Source organism: Rhea pennata, chromosome Z, assembly GCF_028389875.1.
Source record: "Rhea pennata isolate bPtePen1 chromosome Z, bPtePen1.pri, whole genome shotgun sequence".
Classification (NCBI taxonomy): Eukaryota; Metazoa; Chordata; class Aves; order Rheiformes; family Rheidae; genus Rhea; species Rhea pennata.
Genome location: NC_084702.1, coordinates 25,639,318 through 25,656,409, shown reverse-complemented (window position 1 = coordinate 25,656,409; position 17,092 = coordinate 25,639,318). Strand labels below are relative to the sequence as shown.

Below are 17,092 nucleotides of genomic sequence, written 5' to 3'. Positions count from 1 at the left end.
CTTTTTCTTTTCTTTTTTTCCCTTTTTTTTTGGGGGGGGGGGGGGGGGGGGGGGGGAATGCCAACTTTGCTCAAAGCGAGGCGTTTCCAGCCGCGGGGGAACGAGCAAAAGCCGCAGCTCGGGGGGGGGGCGGGGCCTGGTCCGGGGGGGGGCGGGGCCCTGGCCCGGCGCATGCGCCGTGGCCGCGGCGGCGGCGGCGGGCCTGCGCTCCCGGGGGACGCGCGGCCGCGGGCCGGGCCGCTCCATGGCCAAGCGGCGCGCGGAGCCGTTGGTGTGTCACGTGCCCTTCAAACGCCGCCTGCCCGAGCCGCCGCCCCGCGCCGCCGCCGCCGCCGCGCCCGAGCGGCGCCCCCGCCCCGCGCCGAAGCGGCAGCTGGAGGAGGCCGAGGCGCCGCCGGGGAAGCGGCCCGGGCTGCGGGGCGGCAGCCCGCGGGCGGAGCCGGGCGAGGCGCCGGCCCGGCGGCGGCGGCGCGAGGGGCCCGCGGCGGCGCCGCAGGAGGCGGGAGGCGCAGGGGGCCGCGGCAAGGAGCGGGCCGCCGCCGCCCAGGTAGCGGGCCGGGCCGCGCCGGGGGCGGGCGGGAGGCCGGGGCCGGGCGCGTTGGCGGCTGCGCTGAGGCGAAGGGTGCCGCGGGGCGGGTGTTGCAGGGGCGGCGGGGGCCTCCGTGGCGAGGCGTGGGGGGCGGCCGGGGGCGGCACTTCCGAAGGGGGAAGCGCCGCACCCGCCCCGGGGCTTGGTGCGTGTGAACTGCCCTCTCCTCCGGCGTGGCCCTTTCAGCTGGAAGTGAGGGGTTTGACCCAGGGAGGCGGAGAAGCCGCGGGCTCTCTTCGGGTCAGGTGGAGTTTAAACTCTGGTTTTAGTCTCTGGTTTTGAAAAATAATGAGTCCTTCGATAATACAGCACCTGTTTGTGATCTGTAAACAAACTCATGGCTTACCGTTCGTTCCGAAGCTCTGCTTTTTTTCCTCTCTTTTTGTGCGTATCTTTCAGTCTGGAAGAGAGAAAAGACCTCTTTTGAAAATTTTGGTGCCAAATTGAGCCAGCCTCTACGGAACAGTTGTCCTCCATTGCAGACATGTGATACTGGATTCTTTACCTATCCCTAGGGCTGTTAGCTGTTGTTTAGCTGTGGTAGGCAAGGCAGTAAACCCCCTGGATTCCTACCCAGTGAAGAGCCAGAGGTACTTTCTGAAAGAATTTCCCAGACAGGTTTTATGTATAGTTGCGTATTTCCCCATATTAGTTGTGGGGCTGTATTTTTAAACAGTTTGCTTCCCTAAGTACAATACTGTATACAAAAATTTCCACTTTAAAATAAACCTTCATTAATGCTAGGAGGAGAGGTTTTTCTTCTGTTTTCTGTGTGATTAATGGTAAGAGTTTTTTTTCCTGTCTTCTGTGTGTCCTGCCTGTATGTTTTAAATTTTTCACAAGGACAAATATTTTTGATAACTTTTACATGTCTTAAGTCAGCATTATTTGCTGTTTTGTGGCTTATTGCAAAACCTGGTAGAGTAATAAGCATCCTTAAGGAAAGTGTTAACTTCCTACGGTTGTTCAGTAAAGTTATGAGCAATTTCAATAATTCAGCAATTCACCAAAAAAGAAATATCACTTGAGTTATATTTGCAGCATATATAGCTGCATACCTTTGTAATTAGGGTTAGAAAATTAACTCCTTAAAATTAAACAACTTCATCTATAGAAATTGATCCTGTAACTGAGTTTGCTCTATGTAGCCTACATATGGTGAGCATTCTGTTTTGAAAGATATTTAGCTCAATGGGAATATTTAGTACTCAGTTACTCATTTTATGTGTTAATATTGAATGTTTGCTCCTGTCCTTTGCACTGTTTGGTGTTGCTCATTTTTCACATTGAATCTTTGTGGGAGATGAAAATAAACTGAAATGCTGCTGCTCTAAAGACTTGGAATGCCCCTCAGATTAATCCAATATGTAATCTGAACCTGAAATTAGGAGTGTGTTCTTGCAGTTAGGCAGTTTTAGATTGTTTTTGGTGCATACAAAGCACTTCACATGATGTGTAAGTGTCTAGCTTTCACAATCCGACCAGCAACTTTTTATTAAATTATAAGGTATTATAAGGAATTCAGGTAAACATGAGGACAGTGTGTAAGGATAGCTGTGTGCTAACAGGATCCGAAACTCCATTGCTGGAGATTTTTTTTTTAAAGAAGTTGTTAGCCACCTGCCCTATACAGTTCAATAAAAGTGATCTTGCCTAGGTAGGAATATGCACTAGATAATCTTTCATTGTTCTTTCACACGTTGTTTATTGTTTGTTGCTAATACTGTGCAGTACAAAAATCTCAGTTTACAAGAATACTTATGTAGCTACCTGTATTTTGGCTTTCTTCCTGTTTCTGTTTAACCAGTCCTGTTCTTGGGGCACTGCATTACTTCACTGCTTTTTGTCCCAAACACAACTAAATAGGAACTTTGCTTCTTTATACTTTCCTGAAGTTTTTCTTAGTGAGCAAATAGATACATTGGTGGTAGTCTCTAGGCACACAACAATCCTATTATAAAATGTCTTCACCTTTTATCCTTGTTTTAATTGTCACAGATCTTAATAATGCAGATTTTGATTGTAAACACAAGTAGCCTAGTACTGCAAACTGTCGTCTACAAGAAGTTTGTGTTGTAATAAATAGAAAAAATATTTTTGTTTGGAACTGATTTTTTTTTTTTTTAAAAAAGCACCATGTTATTCCAGTGCTGAGAGGCTTTAGTGTCAATACTTACTGGGATTTTTTGGACATTACGATTTTTATTATTTTATTACAAAACCAGCAGATAGATCATGAATTTGTTCAAGAGCCATACGGCAAGTTGGTTTTACCAGTTTAGTAGTTAAAATGCTTTTTTTCCCCCAAAACCATGTTCAAACTCACTCGTTAAAGTAAAATGTTTAAAAATTCTGATCACATATTAGAAACAATAGAAACCAATATATACTGGAAATAATTGATTTTAGGAATGTGATACTACTCATTGTTTCTATGTGGTAGAAAAAACTACGTAGTCAAGATTTAAGAAATGACTTAAATTTCTTTGCTGACTTCCTATGTGCATCGCATTCATAGGAACATGCATGGATTGACAACCAGTTCTAGAAACATTGTTTCTTATTTTAATAATGACATAAGATTATAAGCAGAGAGTGTATTTTTTAACAGAGAAGGGGGGGAAAAAAGATCTGTGGTTCGGTAAGCTAGAAGATAAATCCATGTTCCTCCAAAATTTTTCCTGTACAGCTTACCTTGTCTTAAGCTTTCCCCTTCTTGTTGCAAAAACAAATGTTGGTTATTCTTTTCTGTATTCATATACAAAATGTGGATAAAGAAAAGAGGAAATATCACATGGTAGAAACCCTCATTAGTGCTTTCTGCAAATACTGTTCTTTAAGTAGATGCAAAATAGTTACATACGTTTTTCAACATAGAGTCTTCTAAATGTGTATGAAATTCATATAGCATTGTGAGAGGAAAAGGTAGTGAACAATTTTTACATATGCAAAGTATTTAAAAAATTGCAGAAGTTTTTCAACCTTGTTCCATCCAAATACTCCAAGTGGAACAAATTGATGGAGTTTTTAGTGTTTCCCAGAGTTGATACAGTAGTCCTTTGCAAAGTTGTTTGAAATGGTAGAAGTAAACTATAGTTGAGATTTTCTGTGGTGTTTTCCTTAAAAATAGTTCATATTTTTCCTTACAAAATTATAACATCTGTCCATAAAGAACAGTAGAACAACTCTTCCTTGTCTCAGCTTCTTTTGTAATAGCTTTTTTTATTGTTTTCTTTTACTGGTGTCATATACATTAATATTTTGTTCCTGTTTTTGTTTGTCTCTTTTTAAAGCAAGAAGAAGAATTTTGTCAATATAATTCATTTCTATATTGGAGAACACCGTTGCCTACTCTTGATTTATCTGACATTCAGGATCTAGATGGAGAGACTGCACCGGAAACTAAAACTCCTTCAAGGACTGATACCATGGAGACTGAAATGGAGACCTGATCAGTTATTTTATAGCTGTACATCTATTTGCATGAAAGCAAATTTTTCTATCTGGGAGAACAATTAGCATGCTTCTGACTTTTTGAAGAAAAAGTGTTAATATCAGTCTGCAAAAGCAAGATTGAGTTGTCTAAGCTGGTGAAAGAATCACTCTTAAAAACTTACCAGTAAGCTGGCTGGAGAGGTAATTAATCTATCCAGTGAGGAAGATGCTATGCTTGTCTAGCCAGAATGCTTGAAAACATGGAAGCAAACGAAAAGAAAATGACGGAAAATTGTAACTGGATGTTATTTTTAAGAAACAGCTTGATATGTAACATACAGGAAAGAAATGGAAAATCATTCCGCCTGTCGTGAACAAAAAGTTGTAATTGTAATACATGGAAGTGAAATCTTTATCTTGTGGATTTATTTTAAAACATATTCCCCAGAACTGCAGAATTTCCTAGTGCATTTTTTCCCTTTAATAGCTAAACCAAAAAATAAAGATCCCACCAAAACCAAACTGAACATTCCCTTTTCTGTGCAAACCAAAACCAGCTGTGGTTGGGAGGGGGAAGAAAAAGGGATTCTTTTCTTCTGAAAGCTGTTAGTGTTCTCAGAGTTGCTTCACAGTCTCCTAGTGATCGCCCAAAGCAATGAGCCGCTAGCTTTTGGGGTTTTGGTCCATTCCCAAGTTAATGCTATTCTTACTCTTCATTACATTAGCCCTGAACCAACTAGTAATGCAATGATAGGCATGTGCAAAGCTGTCAAGAAAAGTTAGTGCAGTGTAAAATTATCATGTACGCTTTTTCAAACTTAACTGACTGAGGTCCAGTTTTTGCAGACTACAGATCTTGCAGTTTCTTTTTTTTTTTCCCCCACAAGTTCATTGAATTATTGGATCTTTATTGTGAATGATGACGTTAATCCTTATCTTTTTTTTTAATTTATAATAAAATACTTATCTCCGATAATAGACTGAAATTTAAAGTTGTATTGACAGACTGTCAGACCTTGAAAATGTGATTTGTATTTAAGTAGAGTGAGTACATCTGGGATTTTTGTTGGGATCATCTCCGAATAAGGCAACTTGTGAATTTTTAATAATGTATTTGTTAACAATAAAGTTTTGCCTTTGTGTGTTAGAACTTTTGGGGACTATTGCTACTTGAATTTCCTGACTTTGTTTCTTAAGACTGTTGCTTCTGTAGCTCTGTCATGTTATTAGGTCTTCTGCTTAAAACATCACTTTCTCAACCCTACTAGTAAGCTTTTGGAAACTTGTTCCCAGGAGCCAATATTTCCCAATATTAGCTAGTATCTATGCAGATACATTTTTATAATTAAGATCTACTTGGTGCTTTTATACAGAAAGTCCAAATGGTAGGCTGCACTTCAGTGTCAAAAGTCTTTTGCTTCTTTATATGTTCACCAGACACAAAGGAAATTCATAAATGTCTTCCTTATATGCTCTTCTATAACAAAATAAATTATCCTTTTAAAAATTTAAAGGTTTTACCATTGTTTCAGAGCACTTTGTGTGCAATTATGCTCTAGGCAAACACCTTCCTCGTGGTTTGTTCCAGTCCCGGAGGCTGGGTTATGGGATGGAATGTTACGGCTGTTTTCAGAGCATTTGCTGAGCTGATTCGTTTTTTCCATTCATCTGATTGCAAGTAGGAGCAAACTTAAAAGCTTTGGAAAAATTTTTGAAATGTGTCTGAGAGGTTGGGTAGTATAAAAGGCTGGGCAATGTAAGGGGATGTTGACAGAGTACATAAACTTTGCATTAGAACTGTCACAAAGCATGATCTAGAAATGTTTTTGCTGTCAGGTTGGTATCTCCAGACACTGTCGCTCTGTGCTACCAGGCATTGGTCTTGACCTCTGGCTTCATTTTTCAAAGAGATAAATCTCAAGTGATGTACATAAATTATAAGTAAACTAAAGATGTCTTAATTTGCATGCATGTGCTTTTTTTGGCTCTGAATAAACTCTCCCTCTGGCTATATCCAATAGGAGGAGAAAGTGTTCTTTTAAAATAATAAAATATCATCACAGGGAAATTCTAAGACAGCTTGTGAGTAGAAGTCTACCAACTTCTTGGTAGTGCTTTTTTTAAGCTGACAATCTTCCTTTGAACATTCAGAAACATGTCATTTGTATTCTGTCTAGGTAATTGACAGTTTGCTTTTTCATAAATTTTTCCTTTCTAAAAAGAACTATAAAAGTGAAGAATAAAGAAATAGGCCACGTCACTCGATTGAAAAACTTGGATTCCTTGGTGATGGAGGGGAAGGTAATTAAACATAATAAAAGAGAACTATTACTGATGCATCATTTTATTCTGATTGTTTTTTGGGGATGGATTTAGAGTCCATTTCCGTTCATTCAGTGTCAAAAGACTTCCTTAGGAGGTTGAGTCAGTCTGGATATTGCTCTTGCTTAGAGACCTTAGAATGGAATGTCCTTCACTGCACTGAGGCTTGCAAATTCACCTGCATTTGGTTTGGTACGCATTTATGAAATCATTGTCTTGCGTACTTTGAAGGATGGTGTAGGACTTGTTGTCCTTGATATCTATTTTTATTTTGCCATTGTGAAAAAACGTGATAAATTAGTCAAATGGCAAGTGCATATGACTGATGTTTACAAAGTCTGAGTTAAAAAAAAAAAAAGAAAAAAAATTGCCCAAATTGATGAGGGCGTTGCATGTGGGGGTAACACAATTTGGATGTGAGCAGACTGATCAGAAGCAGGTACATTGCTGATGTGGAAGAATGTTTCAAAGTAGATTTAAACACCCAGGTATATTAGCATTATTATCTCCTTGTTTCTCCTTGTAACCTCAAGGCCTAATTTAAAAGGGTTAGTTTGTTACTTAATCTGTACTGTGCTCATGGTTCTAGTGATAGATAAGTCTTCAGGAGAAGGTTCAAGCTCATTCCTAATCAGGAGAGTGAAGAACTACTACCCAAAATGTGCTGTATTAATGACCAAGTCTTGGTTAAGTGGACCTTGATAGAAAAAAATATATATATATGGGAATGGAAGCTAGGTAATGATGAACAAGAAGGACAACAAATGATTGCAGGCATAGCTGGCCATCTGAATAGTATGATGTAGCAGTATTTTAAGGGCTTACTCCATCTTTGGCACAGCAACTTTTACAATAATTTGAATGTAGTGATGGAGACTGATTTTACTAGGTTTCTTGGTGTTTTGGCAGTTGTTGTTTGGTGTTTTTTCCTGTTGGGAAAGCCAAGAATTTAATAGACACCTGTTTGTGTGGCTGTTTGGAAAATCCACAGGTGACTTAAAATAGAAAATACGAGAGTGCAAATACATGTTTCTGAGTAGCTCCAGAGTTGATAACAGTTCTGCACTAGAAAGCTAGTTCTGCTTATGGCAGATTCATCGTGGGGATTCACCTGTGTTTTTCCAAAAGTGTCTTGACGATAGCTGCTGTAGGAGATGTTAAGTTGCATGGACTACTTGTTCAGCATAGCAAAGCCTATGTTCAATAAAGCATTTTAAAATGGCTAATATGATTGGACTGGCTTAATTTTTTCCATACCTACAGTTATAACCTTGGCTCTCTAGGTGGCAATACACATACACAGTAAACTGCTGTGAATCTGGAAAATGTTTTGGGTATGCTTTTATTCTGAACTGCTACTGAAAATTTGAGCAGTGACATCATGAATGTTAATCATTTCCTTACTGTGGTACATAAATAAAGGCAGATCAGGTCACTAGTTCCTGATTTTAAGGTGACACAAGGTCTTCAGCATAATTCAAGTAAAAACATTTTGTCAGTTTTTGGTTCATCTCTGTTTATCCCTTTTCCCCCACCCCTAAGGCTATCAATTGAAACACATGGAAATTTGTTGTCACTACTTCTTAGCACTGTTTCCATTAGTTAAAATTGGAAAGCAAGCTTTATCTGATTGTGTGTTGGATGGAAATCTCGATCTGTGGCTGAAGGCTACTTGAAATGTGTTCGTTAAACATGGGGATGAAAAAGGTAAGTATGCTAGTTTGTAAGAGCCTAACTCATGGGACAGTGTTTAAATGTTGATGGACAGATGAAAATATATTTGAAATGTATGAAAAAAATCAAATAGGACTTTTTCCAGTAGTGATAATAAAAGTTTGCTTATTTAAAATTCTTGATTTCAAAATTTTCTTACTAGAGAATTTGATTTTGATGCAGCAAACTGCATCTCTGTTATCAGTATTTCATTTGTAAATGAAGTCTTCAGTATTTATAAGTGTGTTTTAAATGCTTTTGGTTAAAAAATGAACACCCTGTGACTGAAACAAGATGTAACTTTTAATTCACTTGTAAGAACTTTAAAACATTATTATTTACTTAAAGTCATACAGATCACAATTTTTTCACTACTGTAGAAGTAGTTTCCTTATTACTGATAATGTTACTTGAGAGAAAAAAATTGTGAGAGGAAGATGTAGGAAAAGTCAGTTCTTGTAATTTTGTTTTGCTTATAAGACTGGCTTCATTTTGGTGTATGAGGACCCTATGAGAAAAGAATACAGATTAGCTGAACACTGAAGTTTTTTCAGTTTTCTTACATTAATAGGAAGGCTTCATGTTTGGATTGGAATAGGGTGAAATAAAGTGTCTTACTAAATATGCAGCTGAGAGAGAAATAAAGAAAAATAATATTGTGGTACCTTCAGTGAAGTGTAAGTCAAAGGAAGTAAGTTTTGTTGTTTGTTTTAATGCAGAGCTATGAATAGAAATGAGCCACTTTTACAGTTATTTGTTCACTTGCAGAGTTGAATTTTGTAGTATGCTTTGAGTAGTGTACAATGCTCTTCTATTAAATAGGAACCATTAATTAATTCCAAAGAATCTACCCTAAATGTCAAATGTTCTTTTTTTCTGAAACCTGATATTGTAAAAAAAAGTGTATATTTCCTGTGGAATATGAAATTTGTTTTCATTTTCTTCCTGGTATTTCAAACAAACTAATGTTGCTTCTAATTACATAAAAAGCACTTATTATGAGAAAAAGTACTTTGGCATAGAGTAAACAATCAAAATCCTACTGCTTCTTGATTGTCAGTTACAAGATACAGTGGGTTTTTGTGATCAAATACCACCAAATGTTTCATGTGTGTACCTCTTAATATTTACTAGTTTTCTCTTTTTAACCTTTTAGGAATTGTAGAAACCTTTGTGATTAAAAATAGGAAAGTATAATTCAGGAAAATCTCTGTATTTCCCAATTTATAATATGCAAATACAGAGGTACCAAAGACTAAGGAGAGAAAATTTACAGCTTCTCATACTGAAACTGAAGGCATAACAATCACTCTGTATTAAACACACCTGAAAGTATGATTCTGGACTCATATGTTGGTTTGAGAGGAAAAGTAATGACTAACGAGCAAAAATATTACTTTGGACATTAATAATGTAAATCTGGGTATGTAAATATCCAAATAGCTTCATTTCAGTGACATGAAGGGGCTTCAGGGTGGAATTCTGATGGTTTTGAGGTCCAGAATGTGTATTTTTTCTTAGAGTCCACACATATGATGCATATATATACACTCAAAGCTTTAAGGATAAACTTGGTTGGCAACATCTTTTTGAGTCAAACACTGTGAGTACCTACTCATTTTTGTGCTTGCAAATAGCGTAAAAGACAGAATAGTTATCTTTGTCATTAATTTGAGCTGCAAGGCAGATTCTCATATCTGTATTTCAGCGCATCCCTCTTCCCCCCCCCCCGCCACCTCGTATTGTGCAGCTTATCTAGGAATATCCTGGATTTGTCAGTGCTCCAGTGGTGGAGTAGACTCCAGCCACAAATTGGACCACCATATGTTTTTACTTATTTGTTTGTTCTTGAATCATTCTGAGGCCAGAATTGCTAATTTATTAAGGCCGAACATTTCAATATTGAATTCAGTAATTAAAATATTCAAAATTATTCAAATTTCTTAGGCCACATTGCATAGTGGCTATTAGTGTCTATCATTGACTTAAAAGGGTGATAAAACTGCATTATCAAATTCTCTTTTACAGTATGAAAAATTAGAAACATTTTACCTTTTAAAGATACGATTTTGAAGGTCTCTGTATTTCATCAGTACTGTTTTACTACAAGTTAGAGTACTGACATTTTATTTTTGAAACATTTTAAAATTTTCTGATTCAGAGTCCTGCAGATGCAGTGTAGTAATGCTATATGGGATTTGTGATTTCAGGACAGCTTATAGGAGTAGGCAGTAACTGTGGTAGCATTTACAAGAACAGATGCTTAGATTTTATCTGAAGTTTCAAGCAGCCAGGGAAACAACAGTCTTTTTTTCTAGCGTGGTTTCTTAAGACAGCAAAGGATTGCATAATCATACAAAATCTTTAAAAAAAAAAAAAAAAGAAGGAGCCACACTGTGTTGAGCTGAGGATGTAACCAAACTCATTTCCTCTCAGGCTGATTGTTTTTTTCTCAGAAAGCAAAAACACCTAATACCTGTTTGTATGAAAGAAGCACTTAGGAGCACTTAGGAGAGTGCTTGCACAGCAATACTGTGGCTTTAAAAGCTACCATTTAAAATGGTACATAGACATTATAGCTTATAGTCTTATAAGCATATAGTCTTATATGGCCCAACACTTTGGTATTAAATAATTATAATTATTTAATTATATTTATTTTAATTTAATTATAATTATTAATAATAATAATAATAATAATAATAATGGGTATTAAATATAACGTAAACATTAAGACACAGGGCTGTAGCAAAATAATTCCATTTCAGAAAGGAATTTTTGGCACAGAAAAAAAATCCAAAATCAACCGCTTTATTCACTAAAGCAAATTAGGCTTGATTTTATTTTACTTTCTTCTTAGAAATACAGGTACCTGAAGGAGAAACTGTTCAGAAACCAGCAGCAAACAGCCAAATTCTCAGTATGAAGGTTCACAATAGGCTCTATTTCTATCACATGGTGTGCCATCACTCCTTGAAACGCAGTGTAAAAGCAGTAATCATCATAACAGAGCCCTGTTTAACTAGCAGTAGCATCTCGATTTTCTATCTGACCTTTTTGCCTGCTATTTCCCACCTGCTGCTCCTACCAAGGTAGGAGCTAGTCTAAGCGACGCCCTGCAGAGCAGGTCCAGCCCGTAGGGTGAATCGACCCTATTGCTTGTGCATGGTGCTGCACAAGGGCTGTGCCTGATGGGGAACAGTTGCTGGCACAGCGGGTGAAACCCAGCAGACAAGTGGCAGGGACTCACCTGAGCGAGCAGTGGCTACATCTGAAAGCTATTTCTTTCCCTTTTTTTTTTTTTTTTTTTTTTCCCCCCCTTTTTTTTTTTTTTAATGGTTTGGTTAGGATTCCCCCCCCCCCCTTTAAGGCTTGAAGCATTGCTTTGGCATGTCTTTGAGTGCCAATACTAGCACAAACTACTAGCACGCTGCCAAACCTGCCTGTATAGGCCCCAAGACAGGAAGGAACAGAGTAAATTTTGAAAATTCTTCCAAGATGAAGTTTCAGAAGTCCTGGAATTCCATCTGAAGAAAATCTCACCAAGGAATCTCTAAAACTAGTACTTGACCCAGGCCAGAGTTGACAAATCAGAGTCCACATCCTCCAGGAGTACCCTTAAATATTTTGCTAGTATGTCGTCTCTCAACCAACCTGAGGGATACAACGAATGACAAAACAAAGTGACAAGAGAGCCAGGGTTCCCTGTGACTATTCTACAGACCTTTATCCCTCTTTAATAGCTAAGCAGAGATTGTGTTAAGGCTCCTCAGAAACTTAGAAAAGGTTTAAGGCGTTTCTATTTAGCTACACAAATCACCTAATGAGTCATCTAATACAGAGGCAAGAGCACAGGCTGGAGCAGATATCCTCTCATAATGCATCTTCCTCATGTTTGTCTCTATTATGATTGTTATCCAGCAAAACTGCATAGTGCTTCTCTGTCACTACTAAGGGTTTTTGCTCAAGAGACAGAGACGGCTACATTGTAAAACTGCAGAACTCCTTCTCCAAATCCTCTTAGAATGTCTTCCATGTATTTTCCTACCTCTTTTAAGAAAATAACCAAAATCAGTGGCACCCTCTGAGATCTTATTTTACAATTCTGGACAGTGGCATCCTGCCTTAGAAAGGAGGATGCTTGTTTTCTTGGAATTATCACCAGAAACACAGAAAATATTTTATGACAGTACTGAGAGACTAACCTGTACCTCACATTCTGTTCTTCCTTGGACCAGCACTGCCTCCAAAGGTATTTACAGGATGTGTTTTGGGAGAACCAATGGTTGGATATTTGTGAGTCAAACTGGCAATGTCCACCTATTGCAATCTTGACTGGTTACACAGTCTAATAAAAGTTTTTAAACATCAGATTTTCTTCTAAGATAAATTCTTGAAATAATTCTATTCATTTGGAAGGTTCTTTCATTCGAGTACAGTGATAACCCAACTATCCTGAAAGACTTCAAGCTATGTTTAGATATTGGTAACCACCTGTTTCAATTAGTGAGTGATCTGAGTGAGAAAACACTGTAAGCTCCAAGACCATGTGGTGTCCCGCCTATATATTCAAGACTTGATATTTAAGATTGCCTTTTTCTTGCCTTCTGTTGAAGCACATTCATCACAGGAACTAAAGCTGATAGACATTTTTATGCCTGCTTGCATTGTGTCATTCTTAATTCAGATCAAAAATAAGTTACTTTTGAGGAGGGAAACCATGTTCTCCTTCCTGGAAAAGCTTTTTTTGTCAGATTAGTTTCTAATATCTGTATGTGGTAGACACCAGGAGGGAAGCTGTACTGCAGGAGACCTGGAGTCACCATTCCGTGTTCACATACAGTGAAATATGCAATAGAGCACAGACTTAAGCCCACTCCAATAGGTTTCCCATAAGTTGAAGGGCAAGAAGTTTTGAGCTATAAATAGCCTGGTCTCTGCTACAGTGTTTTTCCACAGCATCATAAAAGAGTAGCTGAAGTGTCATCCTCTGATGCATTCATTGCTGACTGACTTATGAGACTTCTTTAGTCACATTGGAACATAAAGGTATATAAGCTTAGTGGGAGGCAGATTTATTGATGAGGATATGGTGGGGGGAAAGGAAATCTAGAGGCAGTCACTACCAGTTTCATCCCTTGCTCCTCTCTTTGCTGTTCCATCACTTCTTGTAGATGTGCAAAGACACAAATTAGGGAAAGATAAAAATTTAGCAGAGTCTTATGAAACCCAGTGTCTTCAGTGTGTGTTTGGAGATGACAAAGCAATAAAACTGGGTGTTTCCTCTAAAGCAGATTGTGCATATGACGGAGATTAGTTTTGGCTTTTGCACTCTAAAATAAGGCCACCCCTTTAATAGATCTTGCCTGATTAAACACAGCTGATGAAAAACACTCAACTTCAATATGTTTGCAGGTTAGGAGGTATGCTCTAACAGAATCTGGTGAACAGAATAGGTATCTGCATGTTTATTCTTATATGGGCATTTCATGGAAATAAATAAATAAATAACTCTTCCTGAGCTGGTAGAAGTTTCTACTTAGGTGGAAACTGTTTTTTTTAAATCTCTTTTTGGAAACAGATTCTTAGATTTGGGAAAAAGTGGAAGGTTCCATTTGGATAAATATGGTCCTACAAGTATGTGCTTCTCTTGTCTAGGATGTGGAGAGCAGGAAGTCTGAAGTGCTATTTCTAATGGGCTTCCAAGAACTGAGCTGGCCTCATTGCTGTTGAAATAACAACTTAAACATTGGGAAGACAGGATATATGAAAAAAAAAGAAGAAGTTTAAAGGATGGACAAGCAAGATATCTCTGATTTTAAGGTAAGTTTGTAGAAACAGGATTGATATCCTGCAATAGTACTGCCGGAGAAAACATCTCAGTAGCTCTGTTTTTTTAGAGAGAACAGAATAAAGGACCACGATAGCTATGTGGACTTTGAACTACTGAAATGTCTGTTGTAAAACACAGATGCGAAAATATGTATGATATGAAGTGTTAGGGAATTGTGCATGAGAATTTTCAGCATAGGTATGGGTTTGTGTAGTTTTACAGAATTTTTTTTTACGTCTTTGTACTAGATAACAAATACCGAGTCTTCATTCCAGGAAGAGTGAGAATTTTTCACATTTAAAGGAAGGTGCACAACTTAAAATGAAATGGGAGAAATTTGGAATTAAGAAATTGCTTTCAGTCAGAGGAATATATGTACCTAGTTACGTCTTAGTGAAAGTCAGAGCACCTACATGTGCTGAGATACACATGTATGAAGGTTTTTTATAAGACTTAGGCTCACCGTAAGAGTGAGCCTCATAACAGTCATTGATGGGTTTGCCTGATTCTTCCTTTTAAAGAACATTTTCTTAATTTCATTTACACACATCTGTAAAATTGGAGATTGGGCTAAAAGTTTCCATGCTAACTCAGGAGGATTTGTTTGAGAAAAATGAATCAAAATAATTTTACTATTTTGAAAGGTATTTATTACCCACTACAATTTTCTAGCAATGTTTTCTGCTTTTTTGAAGTTTTTAATTTTTTTCAAGTTCTCCTATACAAGAAATGCAATGTAAGAAGTTTCAGGAAGATAGGAGCAATGAAAGAAGCAGAAAATTATGTTTTATAGGGGCTGAAACACAACTTTATTATCCCTCTTGTCTTTGAAAATTTGTTTTTTGTGAAGCGCCTGCTACATTTAACAGCTGGCATTTCAGAAGGCCCTGCTGCAGGGCTGAGCAGGCTTTTCAGCTCTGATTTACCATGCAGGCTGGGGACTTCACCTGACAAGAAGAAAACTCCCCCTGCTGCGCTCTCGGTGACCCTCTTCCTGGGCTCCCGTGCTTTGGGGAGAGACTGCCCGGTCCAAATGTGGAGCTCCTTCCTGCAGGGAGGAAGAGGAGGAAGAGCTGGGCACCAGGAGGAATGCAAAAAGTGCTTGGGCAGAACAATTAGAAGTGGTGAGAAAGGGAAAATCCAGGGGTAAGGGGATGGGTAATTTAGATAACATGCAGAACTTGGCGGGCATTGGGGCTCAGCCGTCAATAAAAGCAATTAAACAAAAGAAACATCGGACAAAAGATAAACAGCAGATGAAAGGCTGGGGTGGAGCAACCAGAGAACTGGAGACTGGGACTGATTACAGGATGAGTAGTAGTTTGGGATGAGAAAATAGAGACCGAAAGAAAAGTGAGGAAGTACAGAAGACGAGAAGCACGCAACGGCACTCGGGATGGAAGCGAAGTAGCCGCTGCCGCGGGTGCTGCGGTCGGAGGGCAGCGTCCCGCCGACTTCTGGCCGCCTGCCGAGGTTTCTGCCCCTTCGCCCTTTTTTCCCACCGGCGGGGGAAACCGATGGAAAGCGCCGCAGGAGAAGGAAATAAAGCGGGGCGGGCGGGGGGTGAAGGGAGGCTCCGCGGGAGGCGCCGCCCGCCGCGCTGGCGCCATGGCCGGGTGGCGGGAGCTGCTCTCCGCCCGCCGCGGCCCGCGGCCCCCGCCGCGCTGCGCCGCCCTCGCCCTCCGCCGCCTGCGGCCGCCGCGCTGCCGCCGGCAGCCCGAGGGCGGCCGCGAACCCGCGGCCCCCGCGCCCGCCGCGCCGCCGCCGCCGCCGCCGCCGCCGCCGCCGCCGCAGGTAAAGCCGGGCGCGGGGGCGGGAGGATGGAGCCGACGGCCCTGCGCTGGGAGGGCAGCAAGCCCTTCGCTTCGGAGCCATTCGCGGAGTTCTCTCTTCTTTTCTCCTCTAGTGTTTTTTTTTATTATTATTATTATTTTTGAACATTTCCCCGCTGCTCATCGGGGTTCAGGTGTGGTGGCCAGGCGTCGCCTGGCATTTGCCGCGTGGGCAGAGGGAGCCCATGCACCAGGTGGGCTTCGCACACGAGCCGTGGCCTCCCGGTTTTCCCCCTACCCTCCTGCAAAAGAGAGTTGCTGGAGGGGGCGAAGACGCTGTTGGACCTGATCCTCTTCGTCCTCATCCAGGCCAAAGTCCCGCTGACGTGAATGATAGGTTTCCTGGTAAGGAGTGGATGATGAGGCTATCAGCTAACCTGAGCAGTGCATTTAGATAATCTTTTCTTTTTCCAGCAATGTCTATTGCACTTGCTGTTTAATAAGTAGCACCTGAGTGGCATCAAACTTCATCTGAAAGTCCACGACTTGGGGAGAGCACAGACTTGTTGAACTGATCACTGAGAGAAAACTTTGAGCTGCAAGTGGCTTAAACCTCACTGCTGTTTTGTTTTACGATTTAGCGTTCTAGTTTTGTTGCTGGTTACCTTCAATGCCTCTGCAGATGTGGACTTCAGTTTTTTTTTTTTGTACCTACATCTGCCTGTATTCCTGTAGCTGTGAAAGACTTCCAGCAAAAAGGATTCCCCTTCTACAAGCAGGACATCGTATGGTGATTTGGTGGTAGCGCCATTTGAATGCCATGAGGTTTACAAAGGTTAGATGTAATTTATAAGAAATTTACCTTTGGCTGCATTAAAATTTCAGTTTTCTATACTGTTGTGCTGACTGACATATTTTTTTAAATTCAGAAGTGAAATTTATATGATTCAGAAGTTGGGGTTTTAAGAACAGCAGTCTACAACTACAGGTAGTATTGGGAGACTGGATGGTATTTCCTGCGGATGATGCTGTAACAATGTATCAAAAGTATGCATTTCCAATATACTTGCTAATGTAAAAAAATATACATAAAGTGTAATATTTTTGTGAATGATACAGTTTATGAGTATAGTTTTCAGAATATGCACCATCTGCTTGCACGCCGACAAAAATGAGCTAGGGGTTTAAGTGTGAATGCCCAAAAGTTAAACCACTAATTCATTTTCTTAGTACCAAAGTTGACTGGCCAATTTTTAAAGGTTTAGTGCATTTTGGATCCCACAGGGAGCCAACAAAGGGGAATTAGTTACCTAATTACAATGTTACCTGTAAAAATGAACTAAGGCTTATTTAGAAGCTTAAAATAGGCTTATGGAATCAACATTTTTTTCTTTTTTTGTAATGAAAAATATGCTCTGACATTGTGAA

General features: G+C 39.8%; 1 protein-coding gene across 1 annotated transcript; it reads left to right on the top strand.

Annotated features, from left to right (window-relative positions):
* Positions 1–200: 200 nt before the first annotated feature.
* On the top strand, positions 201–5,174 carry CZH9orf40 (chromosome Z C9orf40 homolog). The gene is made up of 2 exons (XM_062600472.1): positions 201–547; positions 3,883–5,174. Exons 1-2 carry the CDS (start codon positions 245–247, stop codon positions 4,039–4,041), a joined length of 462 nt encoding a protein of 153 aa, XP_062456456.1. The 5' UTR covers positions 201–244; the 3' UTR covers positions 4,042–5,174.
* Positions 5,175–17,092: the final 11,918 nt, after the last annotated feature.